The sequence below is a fragment of the Berkeleyomyces rouxiae genome, assembly GCF_048999995.1.
Source record: "Berkeleyomyces rouxiae strain 22BRR77 chromosome Unknown BrBRR77_ptg000003l, whole genome shotgun sequence".
Classification (NCBI taxonomy): domain Eukaryota; kingdom Fungi; phylum Ascomycota; class Sordariomycetes; order Microascales; family Ceratocystidaceae; genus Berkeleyomyces; species Berkeleyomyces rouxiae.
In genome coordinates, this window is record NW_027396493.1 from 115,846 (window position 1) to 141,147 (window position 25,302).

At 53.6% G+C, this 25,302-nt stretch overlaps 9 protein-coding genes across 9 annotated transcripts; 4 read left to right on the forward strand and 5 right to left on the reverse strand.

Moving 5' to 3' along the window:
* Positions 1–207: 207 nt before the first annotated feature.
* BROUX77_003190 (uncharacterized protein) lies at positions 208–1,476 on the forward strand (the record flags this gene model as incomplete). The annotated part of the gene is made up of 1 exon (XM_073747814.1): positions 208–1,476. The coding sequence occupies one exon, from the start codon at positions 208–210 to the stop codon at positions 1,474–1,476; it is 1,269 nt and encodes a 422-aa protein (XP_073605615.1).
* A 426-nt stretch (positions 1,477–1,902) lies between these two features.
* Positions 1,903–2,739, forward strand: BROUX77_003191 (uncharacterized protein; the record flags this gene model as incomplete). Its single annotated transcript, XM_073747815.1, has 1 exon — positions 1,903–2,739. The coding sequence occupies one exon, from the start codon at positions 1,903–1,905 to the stop codon at positions 2,737–2,739; it is 837 nt and encodes a 278-aa protein (XP_073605616.1).
* A 433-nt stretch (positions 2,740–3,172) lies between these two features.
* BROUX77_003192 (uncharacterized protein) lies at positions 3,173–5,767 on the reverse strand (the record flags this gene model as incomplete). The annotated part of the gene is made up of 5 exons (XM_073747816.1): positions 3,173–3,346; positions 3,448–5,075; positions 5,145–5,208; positions 5,286–5,429; positions 5,567–5,767. 5 exons carry the CDS (start codon positions 5,765–5,767, stop codon positions 3,173–3,175), a joined length of 2,211 nt encoding a protein of 736 aa, XP_073605617.1.
* A 2,449-nt stretch (positions 5,768–8,216) lies between these two features.
* Positions 8,217–9,470, forward strand: BROUX77_003193 (uncharacterized protein; the record flags this gene model as incomplete). Its single annotated transcript, XM_073747817.1, has 1 exon — positions 8,217–9,470. One exon carries the CDS (start codon positions 8,217–8,219, stop codon positions 9,468–9,470), a length of 1,254 nt encoding a protein of 417 aa, XP_073605618.1.
* A 1,394-nt stretch (positions 9,471–10,864) lies between these two features.
* On the forward strand, positions 10,865–12,805 carry BROUX77_003194 (uncharacterized protein; the record flags this gene model as incomplete). Its single annotated transcript, XM_073747818.1, has 1 exon — positions 10,865–12,805. One exon carries the CDS (start codon positions 10,865–10,867, stop codon positions 12,803–12,805), a length of 1,941 nt encoding a protein of 646 aa, XP_073605619.1.
* An 864-nt stretch (positions 12,806–13,669) lies between these two features.
* BROUX77_003195 (uncharacterized protein) lies at positions 13,670–15,431 on the reverse strand (the record flags this gene model as incomplete). The annotated part of the gene is made up of 7 exons (XM_073747819.1): positions 13,670–13,798; positions 13,864–14,334; positions 14,405–14,737; positions 14,874–14,953; positions 15,031–15,103; positions 15,237–15,284; positions 15,414–15,431. 7 exons carry the CDS (start codon positions 15,429–15,431, stop codon positions 13,670–13,672), a joined length of 1,152 nt encoding a protein of 383 aa, XP_073605620.1.
* Positions 15,432–16,441: 1,010 nt separating this feature from the next.
* BROUX77_003196 (uncharacterized protein) lies at positions 16,442–18,418 on the reverse strand (the record flags this gene model as incomplete). Its single annotated transcript, XM_073747820.1, has 3 exons — positions 16,442–16,827; positions 16,898–17,960; positions 18,041–18,418. The coding sequence occupies 3 exons, from the start codon at positions 18,416–18,418 to the stop codon at positions 16,442–16,444; spliced, it is 1,827 nt and encodes a 608-aa protein (XP_073605621.1).
* A 2,698-nt stretch (positions 18,419–21,116) lies between these two features.
* On the reverse strand, positions 21,117–23,075 carry BROUX77_003197 (uncharacterized protein; the record flags this gene model as incomplete). The annotated part of the gene is made up of 2 exons (XM_073747821.1): positions 21,117–22,787; positions 22,875–23,075. 2 exons carry the CDS (start codon positions 23,073–23,075, stop codon positions 21,117–21,119), a joined length of 1,872 nt encoding a protein of 623 aa, XP_073605622.1.
* Positions 23,076–23,666: 591 nt separating this feature from the next.
* Positions 23,667–25,118, reverse strand: BROUX77_003198 (uncharacterized protein; the record flags this gene model as incomplete). The annotated part of the gene is made up of 1 exon (XM_073747824.1): positions 23,667–25,118. The coding sequence occupies one exon, from the start codon at positions 25,116–25,118 to the stop codon at positions 23,667–23,669; it is 1,452 nt and encodes a 483-aa protein (XP_073605623.1).
* Between the last annotated feature and the right edge of the window lie 184 nt (positions 25,119–25,302).

Below are 25,302 nucleotides of genomic sequence, written 5' to 3' on the forward strand. Positions count from 1 at the left end.
CAGGAAGAGGACGGAACAATTTCCAGCCGGGCAGACGCGATGATATACGCATTCCGCAGTTGCCCAACCGAACAAAACCGGCCAACCGCTTGAGTCCACGAGCTTCAATTCTATAGAGCAACCTTCTGTTCATTCTCCTTCTAGGCCCCTTAGCTTTGCTTGTTTCTGCGTTATTTTGTCTCCAGCCTACTTTTTGTTTTCTACATCATGTCTCTCCGCGCTCTTACAGCCAAAGTGCCGACAGATGTTGTCATCTTGTCTGCACTGCGGACTCCTATCACGCGGGCCGGCCGTGGCCCGTTAAAAGACGCCTATCCCGAAGAGCTTCTTGGTGCTGTCTTGGCCAAGACAGTTTCTGCCCACGAAAATCTGCCGGCGTCTGTTATTTCTGATGTGGCTGTTGGCACTGTGCTCTCAGAGCTCGGAGGCTCCAAGGCCGCACGGGCTGTTCTAAACAGCATCCCCGGCATCTCGCCGCATTCGACGAGTCTCTACACTGTCAATCGTGCCTGTGCTTCGTCGTTGCAAAGCATCGCTACCATTTCAGCCGCCATTCAGACCAACACCATTGACGCCGGCATTGCCGCCGGCATGGAGAGCATGAGCCGCAACTACGGCAGCCGTGCCATCCCCACATCCTACTGGCCAACTCTCAACGACGCTGGCCACGCCGGTAAAAACGCTGCCGACTGCTTCATGCCCATGGGTTTGACGAGCGAAAACGTCGCGGCTCGGTACGGCGTCGACCGCGCCGCGCAGGACGCGCTGGCACTCGAGAGCCACCGCCGTGCCGCCGCAGCCCGAGCCGCCGGCCACTTTGCGCGCGAAATCGTGCCGGTTACTACGCGCTTCAAGCCACTGCCGCCCAAAACAGGCACAGCCAGCCCTGAAGACCTAGCCGAGCGCACAGTCACAGCCGAGGCCGACGACGGCGTGCGGGCACAGACCACGCCCGAGAGCCTGGCCAAGCTCAAGCCGGCCTTCAAGGCCGACGGCACCAGCACGGCCGGCAATAGCTCGCAGATCAGCGATGGCGCCGCGGCGCTGCTTCTTATGCGCCGCTCAACGGCGACGCAGTTGGGCCTGGGCGGGGCGATTCTGGGAAAGTTTGGCGGCGCCGTGTGTGTGGGCTGTGCGCCGGACGAGATGGGCGTGGGCCCGGTGCATGCGGTGCCGGCGCTGCTTCAGCGGCTCCAGCTGGCTAAGGAGGATGTGGATCGCTGGGAGATCAACGAGGCATTTGCTAGTCAGGCTGTGTATTCAATCCAGGCGCTGGGCTTGGAGGATGCGTATGCCCAGGGCAAGGTGAACCCAGACGGAGGCGCTATTGCCTTGGGCCATCCGCTGGGCGCAACAGGTGCAAGATTGGCGGTTACGGCACTGCATGGCCTGGAGCGGACTGGGGGGCAAGTGAGTGTGGTGAGCATGTGTGTGGGCACGGGGATGGGCATGGCTGGTGTGTTTGTAAGAGAATAGAAGAGATGACGAAATTGTATGTGTGTACGTAACTAGTTATGGTTGTCTATCTAACAGAGATTATGTAGCAACACCATGGTGATCATTAGGGTATAGAATCTCAACAAACCCTAGGAATTCATGACCTCAGCTGCTGACAGCTGGCACGCATTGCTTCTACGAGCACGTCTGTCCAACTTGACTATCGCATTAGATCAACACACTTGGCCAAATATTCACAAGCTTTTCTGCAATCTTCTTTCGGTTTCTATACGCTATCCGCCGTTATCTATAACACTACGTGCCCTTTTTAGTGATTTCTGCGCCTCGATGCAGTCCGTTCTTTAGATCTATCGCTTCTTATTCACAAATAAACCGTCAAAATCCATATCCTGGGTGTCTCGCCCACTGACATTATTGTTCCCGCCAAAACTAACTTCACACGCCATGCGCCTCTCCTCGACCCTCCCCCTCACTCTGCCCCTCCTTGCCGCTGCCGCGCGCAAACCCTCCAATGCGATCCTCCTCTCCGACGTGTCTACACTCACGCTGCACGGCGGGCGCAAAACCACAGCGCGCCGCGTCGCGCCTATCCCGCAACTGCGCTGCGTCTCGCCGCGGGCCCTCTGCGACATTCACCCCATCTCCGTGATGCGCTGCACCAACGAGGGCGCCTCCTATGCCGCCGAGGATGTCGAATGGGCCTGCACCGCTGCCTTGCCCGAAACGCTGCAGCTGGCCTCGACCGACGTCATCTGCGAGGGATTCATGTCGGCCGACGACCCGTACGTGCTGCGCGGTAGTTGCGGCGTTGAGTACCGCGTTGAGCTGACGGCTGCCGGCCGCGCCGCGTACCCCGAACTGCGGCGCTCCACCCCACTGCGCACGCTGGCCAACGTGCTGTTCATCGCCTTGTTTGTCGCTGTGTTCGGCATGTCGATATGGTCGTCTTGCACAAACGCAGCTGGATTTGGGGCTCCACGACGGAGACGCTGGGGTGGCGGCGGCGGTGGCGGATGGGGCTGGGGTCCTGGTAACGGCGGCGGTCCCAGCTTTGGTGGCGGCCCTGGGTGGTCGGGCAAGGAGGGAGAAGCAGGCTGGTCGCCTGGCTTTTGGACTGGGTTGGCGGCAGGTGCAGCGTCAGGATATATGGCGCGGGGCAATAGGGAGCGCGAGGATGCGTATTATGCTAGACGAGCAGGACAGTTTGGCCATGGGAATGCGAGGGCTATGGGAGGCGAGACCCGGGGAAGCACTGGCTACGGGTCGACACGGCGGCGCTGATTTAGGTGTGATAACAGTGTAGTGTGTTATATAGAAAAAGAAATGTCTGCATTATACACAACGTCACAGCGTAAAAGGCACATAAAGAAAGAAAACGCTAGCATAGAGACTAAGTCTATGATAGTATGATACATTAAAGATTTTACCATTGCACCTAGATGCAATGCATCAATCAGTCCAGCGTCTCTATACGAGGGCCGGAGCAGGGGAAGAAGAGGAGACAAAGCACAGCACAGAAGACCAATAGAAAGGGGGATATCACAGGAGCCCAGGCGAGTAGTCATGTCGCCTTTAGGCTCAGTCTAGCTAGACAACGTAGGAACTCCAAGAGTAAGACAACGGAGAAGAAAAAAACAGAGGCAGAAGAGGGAACGTGGAAAACGGCAGGGACCCTGGTAGATTGAGACTGATGTCGAGGAGCAGCTTGTGCCTGTTAATGGTGCACAGCCATGATGTCCATCTTATCAAAAGCCTTGGAGCAGTTGGGGCATTTCCGCATACGATTTGTGAGGCGGTCCTGCACACATGCCTTGCAAAAGAGATGGCCACAGGTCTTGAGCGCAGTATCCTTGAACTTGTCGTTGCAGATAGTACAAAGCATGAGAGTCTAGAGATGAGAGGCAGGAATTAGCATACGGAGCCCAGGTTGGAGTATTGTCGACAGGTTGCTACTTGACCAGGTACTGCACTCGCGATTCGGTAACTTACTCGAAGGTTGTGTTCAACATCTGAGCTGTTGCCCTCGGCTTTGCGCCGCCACTGATCACGGTCCTTGGTCAGAGACTCAACCTTGGATTTGAGCCGTCCCGATTCCAAGTCCTTTTCTAGCGCTGTGCTGCGCAAGCCAGAAATATAGGCATCGCGCATGGTGACGAGCTCCTTGAGATTGTTGACCTCCTGGAGTGCGCCTTCACTTTTGCGTGTGGCTTCTTGGCTGGTGCTTTCGAGCTTCTTGTGTTCGGTCGCCAGAGTCTGGTTGGCTTGCTTGAGCTGCGACAACTGCTTTTCAAGGTTGGCCATGGTGTTTCGGTTGCTCGTTTCGATGTCCTTGAGCTGGGAAATAATTTCAGAGCTTTTGCCGTTCTGGCGGCGCATGGTGTTGATCTCGGTGATGCGCATGTCGGCATCTTTTCGCGCGGCAAAATATTTTTGGTCTACACGACCCTTATCAGCGAGCATCAGCTCAACCTTGCGCTCGAGCGCGTCAAGGTTCATGACCTTGCTGTGTGCCAATGCCATTGCTTTTTTATAGGCCGTCGAGATGGAGGGCAGTTCGTGGTTTATGGCTTCGTAGTCGCGCTGTAGCTTTCGGAACTTAGCGCGCAGTTCAGCTTCGGGTAAATCATTAACATTTTGTTCGGCATTATGCATTTCCTGATCTTCTGGCGTCGGCTCCAGTCGTGATATTCTGGATTCGAGTGAGGCAATCTTGTCGTCTTTGGCAGCAACCAGTTCCTTCATATGGTTCAGAGCAGTGCGTTCTTGGTCTAACACTTGCTTGTTGGCATTAAGTTCTGTCATTTGTTCGTCGCGGGATGCCCGTATCCGCGCAAGGTCTGAGTCGCGGGACAGCAGCTCATTATCGAGTTCGGCAGTGACAGCCTGGGTGTCGGCGTCGAGTTGGCGCTTGAAGGCTGTTCTCTCGGCAAGGAGCCTTTCGCATTCTTCGCGGATCTGGCTGTTTGTGGTTTCGAGGTGGTTGACCTGCTTAATAAGATCTTCGGTCTTGGATCGGAAGGACTTGAAAAGATCGGTGTGAGCAAAGTCTTCATCGTTAGCGGTACCAGGCTGCTTGGCCATGGAAAGTCTTGTGTTTTCATTTTGCAGAGATTTGATTTCCGCCAGCAAACTGTCGATCTGTTCCTTTTGCTTTCTCACTGACGCCTGCTCTTCTTCTAGTTTAGCCTTGATTTCGGCGTTACTAGTCGAAGACTTTGATCCCTTAGAACCCTCGCCATTTCCATTTGGACCATGTACACCGCGTACATCTCGAGATAGGGCCTGCTGTTCGAGCTCAGTAACCTGAGCGCTCTTTGCACGGTCCAGCTTCTTTTCAGCCTTGAAGTAGCGCAGCGAGGCCAAGTTGAGCTGTTCCGTCAACTCTTGTTTTTCGCTGGACAGGCGGTCTAGCTTAACGAGATGTTCCTTTTGAGCAGATAGTAGAGATGACACTTCGGATTCTAGGGTGGTGACGTCGGGTTTTATATGACCTCTGCTAGCAGCTATACGTGTAACGAGGGCCTCTGCTCTCGCGGCGAGGGAACGCTTCTTTTCATCGAGATGGCGCTGGAACTCGGCAGTATCATGGAAGGTAACGCGGGACAAATATGGTGGTTCTAAAGTAAGGGGGTGAGTACAGATTAGTGACTGAGAGGAGGCAATAGGGCGTCAACAGACGAACATACCAGACGGATTAGCACCAGCGCTGGGAACTTTTGAGTCGACCAAGACTTCTAATTCATCGACAAGCTATAAGAAGCCGCAGAGTTAGTTGTCAGCATATCGTTGTAAGATTTCGAAGGCACATTGTCCGGGCCAAGGCTAACCTGTCGCCACCACGCATCTACAATGCGGATATGGTCATCGTGATAGAGAGACCGTTTGTGTAGTTCTTCCAGGCGACTGGAAAAGGTCTGCGCCTCGCGACGATACTCATGCATGCGGCGGAAGATGGCGCCCTTGGTAAAGTTCTGCGAGAGATGATGTGTCAGCGCGCGCGATAACAACGTAGACGGGATGTGGTAGCGTGACGACGAGCGATATAGGGCACATCGGAGAGGTCCGCGCCGCATATAACGGCAGAACCGACAGCGACTAGAAGGCTTACCGTTATCCACACCTCCTCCGGCTGGTTTTCGTATTTTTCGTAGTCCTCGCGTTCGTTACCGTTGGCGGCGTGGCGCTTCCGGGGCGGGGCGGCTTCATCATTGTTGGTTGTCGACGCTGGCCTCTTTCTCTCCTCCATCTTATCCATTCTGGATATCGACAAAGACTCAACGGCAGCGCAGTCAGACGTGGCCACAGGCATAGGGTAATTGAAGAGCGGCGGAAAAGGAGACGCAGCTGTGGGCGACAGCGATTTGTCAATGTTCACAGAGCGAGCGAGGACTGCGCTCTAAGGACACACACGCAAATCAGAGAGACGCTGCGAGGCTGCGGAATGGAGCGAGCAGAGGGGAAGGTGCGTAGACGTGGTGGGCTTCAAACTATCGCGAGGCTGAAGCGATGAAATAGATGTCGATGTCGATGGAATTGTCGGCGGACAAAACTAAGGCATCAAAGTCAAAGTTAAGAGGGAGAAACAAGGCAGAACCTGAAAAAGATGGAAGGAGCGAGAAGAAAGCTGCGCAGCGTGAAAAAAAGAAAGGCACGCGACTTTTTTTCTTTGGCAGACAAAAGAAGAGAAAAAAAATAATTCCCTGCAAAAGATATTATGTGGAATGGACAACGCCAAAGCTGCCGCGTGGGTTGTACGTCGTATAGGAAATTTCCAGGGAAGAAAAAAACAGGAATAAAATCAACCAACCACACGAAAATCAACACTGAAGAAAATGCGGGTTTTGCGATGGACTTGGTAAACGGGAGGGGGACCGACGCGGTCTCGATGTCATGGGACAGGGCGCGTTAGTTTCGTTAGCAGCTGGCTCCTAGGGTTAGTTGCTGGGGTTACAAGAGGAACGGCTGTCTAGGCGGAGCCAAAGCCCTGAGGTTCTCGTAAACAGATGGATTCTTAAACACAGCTCCTGGGAAGCTCGGCATGATGCATCATCATATGATAGAAACCTCTCTCTAAAATCTTTGTCTCTCGCTGGCGAAGCAACGGCTGAAATATTTCATGATACCAATAGTTTACTAGTTATCTTTGGAAGCTCTTACTGTTTCCGCCCTGTCAAACCCAAAAGTAACATTCGCTCGTCTTGAAGAAAGATACAAAAAAGTTAGGAGATCGGTTGAAAGCCAGCGTGTTTGGTTGATAGCAGATGGGTGTTGAAAACGACAGCTTTAGATGAATGAGATGAGACTCGTTTATCATCCATATTTGAAAGAACGACCGCAGCCCTAACTATATATAGTTATTGTAATATGAAATAACCATCTGCAGTAAAGCAGGATTAGAGCCCCAAATAGCATCTTGCAACTTCAAGCACGATCAGAGAATACACAGGCTCATGACGTGATGCCTTGCCATAGTAATGATTTCCTCTAGCTATTTACGGGCTATAACTGCAGTGCTAGTCCTCATACATGCAAAAAAAGTGCTTCATGTCAGCTAGAAACATTTTTTTTTGCTGACCATGGGGTTGAGACAAGAGTACCAACGTCATGTATGCCAATCAGGATTTCATACTCCATACCATTGATGGTAACAATGTAGTAGAGACCAGCATATCACAAGCTGTATGTGTATGATCTCCTAAGTAGATATTTGGCGGACTTTTCCATCTTTCTAAACATAAGGGACAATACACGACACTTTGTACACAAGAACAAGCCATAGATAGACCTGTGCTACACATCGTGTTGAACTTGTGTCGTACAAATGCAACATAGTTTAACCCTAGGGTTATCATCGGTCTTCATGGGTGGGTTTTTTGAGAAAATTCCTGGCTACGTCCGCGTAAACAAACATGGACATGTATTATCTAGATGACATGTTTTGGGCTTGAACCTGCTAAATAGAGTGTTGTTTACTCACTACGCCGGCGTCTGTTCACGTCCGGCGCCGATCAACAGACGGAGGTTGAAGATAAGGTGAGCAATCATAGTTTCTAAATACAGAAATTATGTTTTTCTGCATTAACTAGTTACAGCCAGGCCTAACATAGGATGAAAACCTACTATTCATAGCAACTGTCACGCATCTTGACAATTATTTACCTTGAGGACGTGTAATGGGTTTACGGCCAACCGCAAAGGCCAACCACAAACAATTCCTTCTGCAAGTAAAAGTGCCACATTGGAGGTCAAGCCGGAGGGCTTGAGAAACTAGGGCGCAACCTGCGGACCATGTGTGATTCATTGGCTGTTCTCTAGATGAATGAAAAGAACCCGATGGGTTTTGGTAGAGCGAGCTCGGTCGCGTTTATTCCCCGAGGTAGAGTAGACGGTAAGAAGATGCATACCACACTATTTTGATGCTCAAGATACGACCGGGACTTATGGCAACCTGCCCTGTCAAGACGCCTGGTCCTCTTTCTATGGCTGATACTAATGAACCACTATGTGGCTTAAGCTTCGCGGGTTGACCGATCGGTAAGCTCTTCCGGTCGAAACTTCAACTTGTTTTTCGGCCCCCAGGATGTTGTGGATTATGTAAACAACCTACTGGAGAACTTCGTATATATTTCATGCCAGGCACAGTCGCTTCAATCTTCATTTTCAAACCCTGTTATCTACCATCACCTTCACGAGTTTCTTTTGCCAATACCTGCCTCCGTTTACCCCTTCTCTATCAGCCAGTCTGTTTTGGGCTCAACATGCCTCTCTCTGTTTCCTCAATTATCACAGCTGCCTTTGCCACCTCCCAGATTGCTCTGGCTCTGCCCCCCGTCTCCGATGCAAATTCTTCTCTAGATTTGTCGTCGCAATCTCCCGGTGCTTTGTCTATCAAACAAACCCGCTCCCTTGGAAGTAGTCCTGATAGCGCTGCAACAATTGCCAATGTCTACCACAAATATGGTGTTCCCATACCTAGGGACCTCGAAGCTACCATGACGCAACGTCAGAAGCGTGACTCAACCTTTGCGTTTTTGTGGACAACCCTTGATAGTGCTCTGATCATCACCGCCAGGATTGGCCTCTCTCAAGACACTTTTGACTTCATCTTTGATACCGCCTCGACTGGTCTCTGGCTGGTCTCTCAAGCGGGCACAACACACGAGTTCCAGAGGGGTTATATCCCTGGTGGTTCCCATTCATCCGTCAAAATGGAAGATTACTCTTGGAGCACTAACCATTTGGACGAAATAGTATCGCCCCAGGATGTATATAAAGATATCGTGTTCATTGGCCCTACCAAAAATCCTATTAGCTCTGGGAACCAGGCCATTCAGGTAGCAGGGCCTGGATCGGGCTTCGAGAGCTTGGGAGATATCTCTGGTGTCATGGGTATGGGCTTCGCCTCTCGTAATCGGATCGAGCCCGACACCGAGGGTAGCTTTCTCGACAATATCATGAAAAGTCTTGATGATAGGGTTTTCACAGTTGAAGTAAAACATGACGGCATTGGTGAAGTCAACTTTGGCTTTATTGATCATGAACGATACACTGGAGAAATCGGGTTCTCTGACGTGCTCAGTGACGAAGGCTACTGGAACTTCACCGTTGGTGGTCTCGTAAGCGATAAGACCCCAGATGGAGAAGGCATCGAGTATGCCATTGCTGATACAGGCAGCCCTTTTGTGATGCTGCCCATGCCATACATCTCTGCGTATTACAAGGAAGTTGCTGGTGCCCGGTACAGTGTCACACATGGAGGTTTTGTCTACCCCTGTGCCACCAAACTGCCCGATTTCACCTTCGATGTTGGTGGTATTGATGTGGATATTCCAGGTGAATATTTGAAACACTCTGTGGCTGACACTAAACAGAGTCTTTGCCTTGGTGGACTGCAATCTTCAAATGAGCTTGGGCTCAATGTGATTGGAAGCATTGGTTTCAAGACTTCCGTTGTTATTTTTGACCCTGTCGACTCCAAGATCGGATGGGCAAAGAAGCGAATGACCTGGTGAGTTGTTTACGATAGTTTCATTAGTTATATTATTTAATGTCATAGAGATTTTGTACTTGCTCTCTAGTCATTCGTCTCGCCATGTCGCCATGTGTACCTTTAGTTTCATGCCATGCAATAGCCGTAACGCTATATATACAACTTCATGGCTGTTAAACTTCAAATTCTCGTATGGCCAAGATCCAGATTTTGCCTACATCTCGAGACGCCGTTGTAACTTCAGAAACAATTCAGAAGAAGAAAAAGGCACCCAAAGGGGTCCTTTTCTACTGTGTGTCTGAACATATCGTTGTAGACCACATTGTTAGTGTACCTGGCAAAATTTCCCGACGCCCTCCAGATATGAAGGGTTCACTAAGAGGCACTTAACTTCGGCATGGTATTGGGGATGTTCCTTCAACCAACAGATGAAAACTGTAGATAAGTTCAATGCCACCATTAACTACCGATATGAGACAAGCGCCCCAAGTTCATCATAGCACTAGGGCATGGCCTGTAGAAACAATGACGCAAGAGCGGAGGGGAGAATAGATTGAGTCGATTATGCGTTCTTTTGTACACACATGACCAGTTATAGTTAGTTATGCATATAACTACTTAGAGTACGAGGCGGCGCTTCAACATACATCGGTGCCGGACGAGTAGCATATCAGGATCAGGATCAGCAGGATCATAAGAAGGATGAGGATGTGTCACGGCTAAACCGCGGGAACATGCTCTCCACTGTTTTGCCGCTGATTATCCCAAATTATCCACTGATAAGCTGCATGGAACAAAATAGTGGGGTCTAGACTCGCATTGCCTGGTGAACAGAAAAAGCGGGGACTACAGATTCTCCAGCACATGCTGCCTGTGCCAAATGGCAATGACCTCAGAGCCGCGCTTCTGTTAAGATTTACTATTGCTAGCCGCTGTATCGGCTATTACTCGGCACAGCTGGCCCCACCTGTCATCCCCACCAACAGCGGCCGCCCTCGTTCTGCAGTGTCTGACTTTTTTTTTCTTCCTATCAATTTTTTTTCGCTCGGCACTCTAAAAAAAGGTCTTCTTCGCGTCCAGTTCGCCCATCTCCTTTTTCTCCCCCTTCTTTCACCTCTTTGGTCTTTCAGTTTCTGCTGCTTTTTTGCCGCTACCGCTGCTGCGCCTTGTCCGCCTTTCTCCTTTGCCGCCGGTCCTCCTCGCGGCCTCCTTCTCACGGCCTCTTCCGCCCCAAACAGCCCCCGACATGTTCCAATATCACAACTCACTAATCCAAGTCTGCTCTGCACAACTGCTCACTGCATTATCGACCGCGCGACCACATTGCTGAGCGCCCCCATCTGTCTCTGTTTCTGGTGTCTGCCTGCAAGCCCACCATCCCTCGACTGACCTTGGTTCCGTCTGTCACACTACGTCATGAGTTCCATGTTCAAGAAGAGAACCGGCGGCCCGGCCTTTAAGCCAAAGACTGGCCCAAGAGCCCGCCCGGGCCCCGCTCCTTCTGCTACCGGTCCAGCCCCTGTTGTCGTAGCGTCTCCGTCTATGTCTTCGGCTTCTCCCGACACCTCCGTCTCGCCAACCTCCCCTCCATCCGAACCCCAGGGCACCCCGGCTGCGCCCGCTCTAGCAGCAAAGCTCCCAACGCCAGAAACTAGTGATTTACCACTTACTTCAAAAGGAACACAATCAGAAACTCTACAGTCACCGCCCCTATCACAACCGCAGCCCTCTGCGATCACACGACCACGAATACGACCGCGCCTGTTGGCTAAGAAAGGCAACGCTTCTGCGCCTGCTGCTCCCACTCCACAAGCACCGTCTTCTCCTTCGCAGTCAACGGGGACCGCCATTCAAAGGAGTCAAGGCAAACCTGCTGTTGCGACGGCTTCTGTATCTAGTAGCGCCCCACCAACTGCTTCTGGGGAGGCCGTTGCATCTTCTGCGAAACCCGCTGGAAATACGCCTCTTATCTCAACACCAGAACCATCGGGCACGGTATCCTCTGTCGCTACAGACACTCAGTCACATACTTGGCCTGCACTCCCTCCTACGCCAGAACCCACTGCCCCTCAATCGGCACCCTCTCTCGACTCTCTGCCTGAGCTCCACACCAATGTCTCGACGCCGACTGCTACAGATGACTCGCACCTAACACCTACCGACAGTACTAGTGTCTCATTTGCTGGCTCTGATACCGGTGCCTCAGCACCTATTGCCTCGGAGGCACAAGCTGCTCGCAAGCGCAAGAACCCCGCTACAGATGCAAACGGGGATGCATCTAGTATCAAGCGCCAGCGAAAGCCGCACGCCACTATCGAAACCGATGATACCACGCCCGAGGTCGACGAAGCCACCAACCCCGTCGGTGCTGCGCCCAAGCCTCGTCGGCGTCGCATGGCCCAGCCCAGCGCCGAACGGCGACGCCGCTTGCGTTCTGAGACTCCGCCCGACTCCGAGTCTCAAGTAGTCGATTTGCAGAAGTTGACCATGGCTGACCTGACGCGGGATCTGCGCATTGGCAAAAAGTTTAGCCGCCACGACGAGCTCAAGGAGCGCGAGCGCCGCGCGCGCTGCAAGTCTGAACGTGCCCGCACGCCTGGTGGCAGTCAAGGCGTTGGGAGTCCGGCGCCTGCTGACGCCCGATTGTCATCGCGCGTGCCCGGCGGCACAGCCCCATCATCTGCTGCTGCCCCCATCGCCGCCGGTCCGCAATTCCGCATTGTCGACGGTCAGATTGTCGTGGACCAAGAATCACTGCTCATGGATCGGCACGCTCACGCCGCGGCTGAGCGCGAAGGTATGGAAGAGATTGAGGAAAACGACTTTACGCGGTTGATTACCAGCAACTCTTTCCGGACGGGAAGCAAGCTGCGCGGGCCGAACCACTGGACGCAGGAAGACACGGAAAAGTTTTACCACGCGCTCAAGATGTTTGGCACCGACTTTGAAATGATTAGCAGCATGTTCCCCGGGCGCACGCGGCGCCATGTCAAAATGAAGTTTAACCGCGAAGAGCGCATGGCGCCGACGCGCATCAACGCTGCGCTGGTCGGCGAGAAGCACATCACCGTCGACATGGAAGCCTACACGGCCAGCACGGGCATCGAGTACGAGAGCGTCGAGGCCATCCACGCGGCGCAGCGCGAGCTGGCCGAGCAGCACGAGGCCGAGGAGCGGCGCATCGCCGAGGACCAAGAGGCCGAGATGCGCCGTCGTCGCGAAGCGCTGTTCTGCGACGGTGACAAACCGAAGGTCGACGCGAATGGCTTCACCACCGTCGACGGGGATACGGGCGAGGGGCCGATTTTCTTTGGCGGGGCACCAATGGCGAAAATGGCCAGGTCCAAAGTGAAATAGAAAATACACCCCCCAAGCAATAAAGTTAAAAAGAAAAAGTCAATCATAGTCAAGTGGTGGGGGAAACCGATATTCAAGGGTAGTCGCGGGGAATAGAAGGCCGTGGAATGGAATTCTCGGAATCGATTCAGGTGGAGCAGGCAGGATACGGAAAAAAAAAACAACGAAGCGGTGGAAGTCTCTTCACGGAAGGTTTGGTGTGTGTGTTTTACATTGCCTTTCTTTTTTGGTTTGTCATTCTTTATGTCCATTGTTTTCTTTCCTCTTCTTGTTCGTGAACTTGTTCATTTGTTCTGCTCTCAGCTACTTGTCACTTTGTTCTCACCGTGTTAGCGACGCTCTGGATTCACAGCACCGAAAAAAGCGTCACCAGGTAGCTTGAACACACTTCACTACTATACTTATGTAGCAAGACAGATCAATCACCTCATTTTCAAAATATCACCACACGCTTTAGACAGTCCTGTACATCTTGGTGTATATATGTGTGTGTGTCTTGAGTATCCCAAAGCTAACGATACTGATTAAGCAGACTGAAGATAACGCCCAGCTCGACACATGCAATAAAAAAGGAGTGGCATGCAAAGAAGAATAAAACATATAGCAACATGAGCAGGAAGAAGAAAAAGAAAACGGCCCAATATCCGCCAGGCGTATCATTAGAATCCAAACACACATCATGACGGCCACTCCTCAGCGAGTGACAGAGAGAAAGAGGGAGATGTATCAAGAGCGTGACGAGTATGAAGAGATAAAGGAGAAGGTAGAGAAGTAACAAGAAGAAAAAGGTAAATAGGCGTCAGAACGAAGGTGGTATAATGATGGTGATATGACATCCAGGTCGCCCCCTGTCCGCACCGCAGATTAGTGCTCCGGTGCCTGGTCGTCGTCCTCGGGCTGGTCAAAAAGGAAGTTGGCAGCCAGCTCTTCGTTTTTGTCGCAAGCAAAATACGCCGTCATAGCTTGGTTGATATCGAAGCCTAACCGGCATAGCTGCATGACGTACAAGATATGGTAAGCATGGGTCAATGGATACAAGAAATATATCTGAAACTCACTCTCTCAATGGCGTCTCTCTCCTCGGGTGTGACCTGGATTGCCTGCGCGCCAGGTGGCAGCGGCGCATCGTCGTCAACATCCTCACCCAGGAGGTTGAGAAACTGCTCAGGGTTGTTGGCAATGAGATGGGCCAGTTGTGGGTTGCCAGCGCCGAGGGTCTGGAGAATCTGCTCGAGCATCTGGGGCTGCTGCTGCACGACTTGCCGCAACTGCTGAAACTGAGTGTTGTTGCGGAGAAAATCGAGGTTACCAAAGCCGCCTGCAGCGCTACCGGCGGCAGTAGCGGCGGCGGCAGCGGCGGCGGCAGGGTCCTGGGAACCGCGACCACCACCCTGGCGGGCCTGAGCAGCCAGATCAAATAGATTCACATTGTCGTCATCCGTCATCTGTGTGTCTTCTTGAGCTTGGGCGGCGGGGGAAGCTGCTGCAGGTTCTGCGGGCGCGGGACGATAGGCGTTTTCGGGGATTCCCTATGAAATGGAGGTGCAGAGTCAGCGACTAGATTGAGGGACAGGAAGAAAAGACTGACAGGCAGCTTACGTTCAAAAGATACTCAACGGCACGGTCGGGGTTGTTGAAGGCAGCTCGCATGGCAGCTTCGATCATAACACGCTCAAATCCCATTGCGAGCATGCCTTCCATGACCTCCTGATTAGCAGCGCCCATGGCCATGGTAGACGGGTTGTTGAATGAAGTTTGGGTGGTTCTCGATGCTGGTGTGGGCGTTGCAGGAGCGACAGCAGCGGCGGATCTCTGGGCGGCAGGGGCGGCAGGAGTCGACACAGAGGCCGGGACCGGGGTGGAGGCAGCCGCAGTTGCAGCGGCGGCAGCCGGTGCCGGTGCCGGTGCCGGTGCCGGCTTCGGTTCTTTGGGCTAACATGAAGGACAAAGCGAGTCAGCAGAAGTACCAATGAGGTCATGCAGAGAGAGAGAGAGAGAAGGCCGGCAGATGGTGGGGTTGTCCTCGCTTAGTGTGGGGGAGGACGGGGCAATTCCCGGTATTACTGACCTTGTTCACCATGCAAACGACAAAACCCTTTTCCTCAATGTTATATGTCTCGACCTTATCGTCATCTTTGAGGATCTTGCCTGTAGTCCAGCACAGTTTACAGTTAGCACGCGGGGCACAGCTTAGGATTTGGAAAACAGCTTAGGGAGCAGCCTACCTGAGTAGATGAGCTTCTGGTGTTTCGGGTCCCAGCCCTTGTCGTCGGAAATTTTCTGCTTGAGATCGGCAACCTAGAATGGCAGGCCCGGTTAGAACAGTGCCCATTGGAGAGGCGAGGGGGTGTCGGTCGGTCGGCACCACGGGCCAAGCATCACGATCACGGGATCAGTGAGTGTCTGGCGGCGGAGCAAGGGCCGGGCGTACCGAGATGGTCGGCTCAACCTCGAGCACAAACTTTTGCTGCTTGAGATCCTACACGATACAGCAGCATCAACAGTCAGTAAAACAGAGCAGGCGTACTGAAAGAGGGGAGCCCGTGCCAACGCGCCGCCGGGCAGGGAGCCCAGCAGAGACGGGGAGCAGAGCCAGAAGCCGGCGTACCTTGAAGGTAATCTTCATTTTGGTGTGGATGTAGTGGTTGGAGCAGCAAGGCTAGAAAATTCAAGTGCGTGCAGAAGAACGCCTGGAAATGAAAATATTTCAAGAAGTACAGTCGTGATGATGGTGGAGGTGGAGGAGGAAAAGGCCAAAAAACAAATAATTACCTTGATTTATTTTTTTTAACTCTCTGGGCTTCAGCCTTCTAGGCAGTGGTCAGACTTGCGTCTTCTTGATCTGATAGTTGGAGCACAAACGAGAAGTGGGGAGAGGGGAGGGAGAGGGGAGAGGGCACTGTAGCCCAAGCTGGCTTAGGGGATGCCAGCGGTGTTAAAAGTCCGCCAGAGGGTGTTTAGGGGCTGTTTAGGGGCGGTTCACAGGGCCTCTAATGGTCACTTACAGCGTCACATCGTCTTCACATCCGCCACAACTCCAGCCCCTCCAGCAAGCTCCCTCCTAGCCAGCAGGGTGATGACGTGAGCCAGAAAAAAACACAGTCACGTGGCTGAACACTAACTTGTGTGTGGCGCATTGTGGCGCCGGGTAGTGTAACTTTGGACCTCTGACTAACAACAAAACCATAGTCAACTAGTTGGTTAGTTAACTAACTACATATTACAAACATTGTTGTCCACGATCGAGGGCTGATTATCTTCTAGTTGTCATTTCCACATCTTCAATTAAACAGCCACTCACATCTGCCTGCTGCAACGGCCACTCTCGTCTCCGTCTTTATATCTAAATGACAAGTCCACTCTAAAAAGAAATCAATGCAATCGAAACATGAAGCCAGATATCGGCAAGAAAACAACTGAACCCCCCTCAAGCCTCTTTCCCTTGGACAATGGCTAAACAGAAAAAAAACCCCAGACTTAATAACATATTGACAAGAATGGAAGAAAAAGAAATTTGTGCAACCGCATGGGCGGCTAAGTAGGGCCGACTAGGCAACCCAATATCATGGCGTAGGCCCAAGAGTCTGGGAATATCCACGGTATTGTGCAGAAACCCAGACCCCATCGCATACATTTCTACTGGGCGGATGTCGAAGGATCGCTGCCGTGTGGTGGCTTTTCGTTAGCCTCAGCCTTGCCACCTCCCTGGTGGTGTGCCAATGGACTCCCAGTAGCGCTCTGGTGCTGGCCCAGGTTGTTATCGCACTTCTCCTCGTCACCGCCATTGCCCCGGTTTGCAGCAGTGGTTTCGTCAGCGGTCAGTTCGGCATCATCAGCAGAAGACTGCGAGCTGCTGTGGTTGTTCATTTTCTTAAGGAACGCGTCAGCTTCGGCGGCAAACTTGCACTTGAGGCGGATGCTTTCGCCGTACTTGTAGAACAGCAGCGGGCACGGCAGGCAAACAAGAGCCAGGAAGGCGGGAATCGAGGAGGCCCAATGGATACCAAGGTCGTCGTACATGTCTAGAAAATGTTAGCCTTTAGAAACAGCGAGTCAAAAATCGGGGAGCGCCAAGTAGACCCGGTAACTTACACGTCGTGAACAGAGGGAATGCTGCACCAAACAAAGAGCGCAACATACTGTTGGCCGCCAGCACTGATGCAGCATAGATGACATACGAGTCAACAAGATAGTTGAGCAGTGACAAGAACACCAGAACCATACCCAGTGCAAAAACGCCACCGCCAAAGATGGATGAAATCCAGTGGACCGAGGGGCTGTTGGTCCAGGCGAACCAGAACAGGCCAATGGGAATCGCAAAAGCACCGATGATAGCCGGGGGCAGTCGGTCCTCGGGCCGCGCCTTGCCCTTGGCCTTGATGATGGCGGCATAGCGCTTGCTGTCCCACAGGTAGTATCCGGCACCCATCATCATGCCAATCATGACTCCAAGAAATGGCAAGCCACCGATGCCTTGCGACCAACCACGGTGACCCTGGAAGACAATGGGATACGCAGCAAACAGCATGTACAGAGTGCCGTAGATGATGGCAATGTACACCGATGTCAGAGTCACAATCGGCTCACGGAGCATCAGCACCCATGGCCGCAGCATCGCCACCTCAAACTCCTCGCGGATCGTCTTGCGTGGGCGGAGCTTCTCGATCTTGGAAATATATTTCTTCCCCGTCAGCTGCGTCAGCTTCTCTGCGCGCTTGCGCAGTAGTACAGGCGCATAGGTCTCGGGAACCATGAGAGAAACGACAATCCATACAATGCCAGTGAAGATGCACATGAGAGCCTCCAGCCAGCGGAAGCCGCTAGCCTGACCGAGGAAGCCGCCGACAATTGGGCCCAGTGACGGACCCAAGAAGGGCGCTAGAGCGAAAATGGCAGTGGCAGTACCGCGCTCAGCGGCGCTGAACATGTCGGCGATAACACCGCCCGAGTTGGTCAGAGTCGAGGCACCGAAGCACCCGGCCAAGCAGCGCAGGACAACAAGCGTGGCCATGTTTTGTGAGGCAATGGACCCGCCAAGAAAGGCAGTGAGAAAGAAGTAGGTGCCGACGAACACGACTTGACGCCCGAAAAGCTCTGACATGGGCGCCCAGATTAGCGGGCCGATGGCAAAGCCAAGAACAAAGAGCGAAACACCCTGCAGAAGAAATGGTGATTAGCACAACGGCGGGATGAATGGATGGATACAGCAGAAGCTAAAGCAGCAGCACGGCTTACCAGAATAGCTACTTCTTGGCTCACGTCAAAAGACATGATGATTTGCCTCACACCGCCCGAGTACGCCGACGAGTCGAAAGCGACGGCAAAGGTGGCCATGGCGACCAGGACGGTAATGGACCACTTGCGCGCATGCGAAAACTGCTGCGGGTTGTGTGGGTCGACGGGCAACCAGTCAACGACAAACGGGTTCTCGGATGTGCCCTCGCCGGGGTATCGATGGTTAAGGACGGCATCGGTCACACCGTGGGGCTTTAACAAGACGTCCCAGTGGGAGTATCGTGGGGTGCCGCTTTGGTTCTGAAACTCGAGATCGTGATCGGCGCCGGCACCGGCACCGGCACCTGCGTTTATCGTGGAGCTTGAAGACTCCGCCATATTATACTATACGTATGAGTCCAAGTGTGGACGAGCTGGTGTTATTGCTGTGCGGGTTTTCCCAGCAAGGTCGGCTCGATGTGAAAAGAAAGGCTCCAAGGAAAACAAAATCAACGAAAAGCTTTAAGTTGCCACCAGGTAGAGCCCCGAGGCACTTATGAACGACAGTTGTGATGAACAGCTGAGGAATGCCAAGAAGAGCACAAAGTTTGCGGAACACAACCCAAGGGCTCCGCCTGGTTATATAACCAACTACAAAGACATGGAGCAAGCAAAGGCAGATAAGCTGGTTTCCATCGTATTGGCCACAGACCGAGGCATCGGAGGAATTCCTGCTAATGGCAACATGGGATGTTTTGTAAACCAACGAAGCTTTCTGGCCAAACTTTCAGCGTGGGCCTAAGCGGAGGGACAGCACAAAAATGAGCATAACCAAAGCCATGGCAGTCTCGCTTAAGAAGAAAGACAAAGACAGGAAAAGAATAAAGTGCGAGAAGGGGGTGCGTATAGCGAACGGGACGGACCACCCAGGCCCTCCTGCTCCTGGGCTCCTACTAGACGCCCTTCTCCCGGGCTCACATCGATTCGGGCAAACGTCGAGAGTGCCTTTGTCATCAGAAGTGTTCTCCTGGTGTTCTCTCGGGCCTCATGGAGAGCACATGGCTAGTGACACCCGAGCGAGACAGACAGACAAGCATGGAGACGAACATCAGAGCCACGACACGAATCTGAAAGGGGGAACAGGAAGAAGGAGAGGCAGCTTATGCTGCATTCAACTTGAGCACAACAAGCACAACAAGCACAAGCACAAACAAAAGCGTACACACGCTCCCGCTGTCACGTTGGTTCCGTAGACGCGGAAACGGATTTGCCATGAAGCGGACTTGGGGCGGGTTTGACTGGGGGCTTGGGGGTGGTGCGGTTTTGGACAGGAGGCTTTTGCAGCGGCTGCATGGATGACTGCTGTTGCTGTTGTTAGTCTTTCTGTCCTTCTCGTTTCCCTTGAAATGACTGATGTCCTTTCCGGTATTGTCGGGTCGTCTCTTCCTTCTCATTTAGACTTGACTCGCCTGGCTATGGCCTCACAGCAGCTTTAGCTTCTGGCGATGGAGGTTAAGCTGGTGGCTATGGCTTGCAGTAGGCTCTCTCCCCCGGGCGTTGGCCTCTAGGCTGTAGACTATGGATTCTGGTGGTTAAGCCGTGCAAGCACAGTGGCACAGTATTTGTGCTATCGCTGCTACGAGGCCAGTCATGCACACACAGTGTGCCCTAGAATGAAGTGCCTATGTACATCCACACACATCGTTCTCTCTGCGCTTGTGTGTCCTACCAATGCTCGTATGCTCATTCTGGCTCCGTCCTTGTTTAACCTCGGCTCGCTTGCCACCGCTCCTTCACTCCCTTCTTCTGCCTCTGTCGGTCGACATGCATGTTCCATCCATCTTTCTGCACCCTTGCTGCATTTGTCATACCCAGTCGGCTGGACTATTATATGCGCACGCCCTGGCTGCATCTGGTCTAGCTAGAAAGACGGGACTAGTTCAACAGACACACGTCCAAGTCCCAACAACGAGCGAATTAGGTATGTATGTCATTGCTAGTTACATGTGTGTAGCTGTAACTAGCTAGCTAGCTAACTAGGCAATTGTAATATGCTTCACTTCCCATGTACTTGTGGCGGGACCGGCACTCGATCATCCTCTGGCTGGCGTTGCGCTGCGACTGGTGATCCTTTTGCTGTCTTTTTTTCTTCTAGCACTCTCGGGTCGGCGAGTCGCTAGGTTAACGGCTCCGCCCTTGGACGCGATCGAGTACCCAAGTATACGCATGTACATCGTCACTCTGTACTCCAGCACACAGAGACAAGGACGTGTAAGCATGTCTCCGCATGACACTTTCCGTGTTTGTTGATTCTCCTGGGCCTGGCTCATATGACCACCTCACTGCACATCCAGAACACCATCGGAATGGCTCGGCGGGTTATACCTCTACCAGGAAGTCCGGCCCTACGCCGGCCCGGCTGATCTCAGCACATGCTCTTGTGTGTGGCATTTGCACTGGCGCCGGCAGTCTTGACAGAACGCCCGGCAACGCATCCAAAGCCGGTTAGTTCTTGGGAGCAGCGCTCGGCTGCACCGAAAAGACAAAGAAAGAGAAGGAAGAAAGACAGAAGAAAAAAATTAAATCCGCACCATAAACGGACTTTGCTTAAATTTCCGCGCCACCAATTACGCAATTCAACCCCCAAAGAGGAAAAGCCGCGGCCTGAAAATCCACCTGTCACCACTGACCCTTGCTGAGTGATAACCCTAGCACTAGTTGAGCCGGAATTTTGTCCGTTTGGCTGACCAGGGTTGCCGATCAAAGAAGCATGTCAGTCATGCCACGTTAAAGACTTTTTTGGCAAGGCCGTTTCATTATAGAATACATCCCTGGCACCAAAACAGCGTGTGCGACTCGAAGAGCGACCCGGCATGACTGGAAGCACCTGTACGTTTGTATGCACCTGGAGTTGCACTACAAGCCCACCCTGGCCTTTGAGCCCACGACCAAGCGCCAATCGGAGGGGAGGATAGAGAAATCACGGGGCCTTGCCTTGCCATGGATGGGCCCATTGAGGCTCAAACACGCAGAAGCCCAAAGGCTGTGCTGGCACGCAGTCTTCCTTGCAGGGAGTCGGCATCCATCGTCGCTAGGCCTAATCATCAAAGCCGTCCCATGAATCGCCGCTGCCATCACTCGCGCTACCGCTACCAGCACTGTCGCCATCGCTGGCGCTGTTGCTGTCGCTGGCGCCATCACTGTCATCTTGCTCGCTAGCCGCGCCCTCTATTTCGTCTCCCTCCTGAAGTTCCACAAACTCGCCCGTCGCCTTGACCAGCGGCATGCCCGTGCCCGGCTGTCTGACAATTCCGCCATCCTCATCTCGTACAAACGGCTCCGCCCCAGCCTCGCCCCCCATGCCACCCATCTCATCATCGCCATCGCGCACAAATCCCGCCACAAAGAAGCCCATCAGGCCGCGCCCATCGCCCTTGTACGAGCGGATGCAGCCCTGCGCCACATCCTCGTCGCCGCGCGCCGCCGTCAGGTCTCCGCGTACCGGCCACTCGCGCATGCCACGCACCTGCTCGCTGCGCCGGAGAATGCGCCAGCCGCGCCGCCGCACCTCTTCGGATGCAAGCGCCGCCAGAACAACGCCCTCGTTCTCCTCGGCGTGTATTGAACACGTCGAGTATGTCACGCGCCGCGCGCCCGGAAACGATAGCGCGTGCAGGACAATCTTGAGCTGGAAGCCTGCAAGCGCGCGCAGTCGGGCGTCAAGCTCCTGCGCCGAAGACGCGGCAAAGATCGGATTACCGTCGTCGTCAAGAAGAACGCGCGCGTCGGCTGCGCTAGCATCGTCGGCCTCTTCTTGCTGCTGCTCCTTGGCATCGGTGTCGGGTCGCTTGCGCTTCTTGTTATTGCCTTTACCGCCCTTCCCAAGCGGCTCTTCTTGCTTCCCTGGTCCCTTCTTTCCCGGTCCTGGCGCAACCTTTCCGTAGGGCGTTGGTAGATACAGCGTAGGGTTAGAGTCTCGTCCGAGAATTCCACTGCCAGAGCAACTAGGATCTAGAAGCAATGCGCCTACAAAGCTCATGCTCTCGGGCTCAGTGCGAAGAAAGTCTTGGCCAAAGGCAATCTTGACAATGTCCTTGGCACCAGCGATGCCAACCATCTTGTTCAAGATCTCACTGCGCTGTCGGCTTTTCTCGTATGCGTACACCATGGGACGTTTGACGTTTGAAGCCTGGGCCTCGGCACGGCGGTCCCATAGAAGCGCGGCAACGTGTGAGGTCTTGTTTCCTGGCGCTGCACAGCCATCAATCACATCGCCATGCTCTGGCAGCGGGTCAAGCAGATACGCTGGGAAGCACGAAGCCTTGTCTTGGAGAATAATGCGACCTGACCGATACGCTTCCGTCTTGGTGACATCGGTACCCGGCGACGCCGCGAGCAGATTCGGGATATGCTCATCGACATGGATAGCCATTCCGGGCCCAGCCGCCATGACCTCGGCGACTGAGCCAACCTGCGTAAAGTTCTTGAACGTCGTAGCCAGTTCCGTCGTGATGTCGCTCATGATTGTGTTTACGCGGATCCACCGCGGGTAGCCTGCGTCTTCAGACTTGCTCTCCTGCTCAACAACCTGGCGCAGGGCATCGATTGTGGGCTGTTTCCGCCGCAGCCGCGCGCGCGTGAGCTCCGATGTCAGCCGACCCTTGTGGCGCTCAATGGCGGCGCGGAGCCCGTGCGAAGCCGGCAGTGAGATGCCGCCCTTGGTAAGTAGCAGGTCATGGACCAGGAGCAGAGCCAGCACTGGTGTGATCTGTCATATGGCCACAATTTCAGTTAGTAAGTATGCGCGCGGGCGTCTCCAAACAGGCGCGCCAACGAGGGAAGCAATGAAACACACCTTGCGCTCGCTCTTGAGCAGGTCCGTCGCATCAATGACCTCGCGCAGAACGCCACTCCACTTGCATGATTCGATCGCCAGTGCATACACCTGGGCGGCTGAAGACTTGAGATCCTTACGCTTGAAGACGCGGTTTTTCAAACTGCCCGGTGCAGTATCCAGAGTGCGCAGGACGTCTGCCGCCTCGTAGTAGAGCGACATTGGCGGACTGTCGGCGTGTTCGCCTTTCCGCGTGTGTGGTCCAAGTAGTTTGAGTGCAAGTCGCAGAGGGCACAGAATACCAGTCGGCGCCTTTTGGAAACTCGCGTCAGACAAGAAGAAAAAAAGATAAAACTCTAAGGAGACTGGGCGCAAAATTGTGACTTGGTCGTCAAGCCCAACGAGAAGTAAAGTTTACTGACTTTGAAGAAAATGTCGATTATTATTACACTGGCAGCTGTTGACAGCTGCCATGCGAAGTGCACATACAGCTGCTGGAATCCTACAACCTTTGACCCAGTGTTAGTGCTACACGGGGGCTTTTCGACCAACTAACTAGGCCTTCACTATTACTTCACGTTGGCTCATCAAGAATGTGGTTGGTGGTCATTTCTGTTTATTGGTTTTGTTTTTGGAAATAAGGTCATAAACGTTAAGAAACCAAAGGGTTGTCTTTTCTTTTTCTATGAACAGGGCATGGGTGGCATGAACGAAAATCTAAATAGAGGGTGAACAAAAAGAGGGTGACCAACACGCAGAAACCGGTGCGATGTAACGGTCAAACGAAGAGAAAAAAAAAAAAAAAAGAGCCCTTTACATCATGTGGCGACGTCTACGGTGGCTGATTAAATGGCGACGGCCATAAGTCGGGGCCTCGGGCTGGCTGGTAGGTTTCGCATAGGTGAACTCCGTGACCGTCTCCCAGACAGTACGAATGTTCTGCGATGTCGTGCAGTCGGGATCAGTGGGGTCCTGCACGGCCGCAGGAGTGACGGCAGCGGGAGTGGAGGGCGGGGCTACTGAGACAGCAGCGACAGGGGCGACAGACTCGGCAGCGTACGCGCCATAGGTGGAAGCTGCGGCCGAAGAAGAGGCAGCAGAGGAGGGAGTTGACAACTCGGATCCGCTGTTGCTGTTACCGCTACCGTAGTTCCAGCCGGTAAGCTCGTCGCCACCCGGGAGAGCCTGGAAAGGGCCATCGACATCCTCCTCAATGAAAGGGGATACAAAGCACGACTCGGTGTTGACCTCGGACTCAACGCCCGGGCAGTACTCCATGCCCTGGTGGCCAGCATTGCAGTTGTCAATAATGTTCTGCAGCAGGGTCTCGTCCCAGCCCGACATGAAGTCAGCGTGCAGCGAGTATCCAGTGACATCACCGTTGCTGAGCACAAACGGCTGCGTCTTGCCGCCCTGCGTCCAACGGTTTGCAAACAGCGGCGTGTTCCAGTACACCTCGATGAATAGATGCGGCACGTGCACCCAGCCGTCAGGGCAGTTGGCGCGACCAGACGCGCGGGCCTCGGCAGTAGCGCCGTTGCCGGCAGTGGGCCAGGCCATGTTCTCAAGGTGGTTGGAGACGCCAGCCTCGGGATTGTAGCACGAAGGGAAGTGGATATCGGCGCGCATGGGCGAGGCATAGCCGTCGCAGTTCTGGTTAGGGAAACCGACACCCTGGCCCTGGTTGTTGGGGTCTTGGATACCCATCCACGAACCGTCGCTGTCGGCGGGCCATGACGAGGGCGTGTAGGAGCTGCGCGGGCAAGTGAATCCGACAGGCTGGATCTCGCCATCCTTGGGATCAAGCACCTGGGCACCGGTGCCCGATGACGGCGGTGTGCGCAGGCTGACGTTGCCAGAGAGCATGCTCAGGCCAAGAGGAAACGCTTTGAGGTCATCGTCAGTGGCCTCGAAGAAGTAGTAGGCGTTAGTGTAAAACATGGGCACGGCCTCGAGCGTGCCGTTATCGGGATCGCGGAAGTACATGCGCGGGAACCAGTAGTTGGACATGTCGCCCTTGAGCTTGGAGTTGGTGCAGTTGGCAGCGCGGAGCGACTCGCCGTTGGCCGAGGGTCCAAAGCCCGAGCTTCCCTGAACGGTGTGCACGTGCGGCGAGACGCCGTTGGGGTTGACAATGGGGTCAATGCGGCCGTTGTGGATTTCCTCGCCGTTGAAGCGCATGACGGCAAAGGTGCGGGCAGTCTTTGCGGCGGCGGCCAAGTCGGCGGCGGCGGCGGCCATAGCCAGCAGATGAGTGGATTTCATGATGGGCAGAGAATGAAGAGCCGAGTAAGTATGACGGAAAGGTGTTGGTGTGAGAATGTAGACTTCCGAGACTCCAAAGTGAGACACGGGCAGAGGCTTTATAAGTGGTTCTGCAAGTGGGAGCAAAGTCAAGTGAGGGCGAACTGCGGCCTAGCGCAGACGATAGATTGCAAAGAAAAGAATG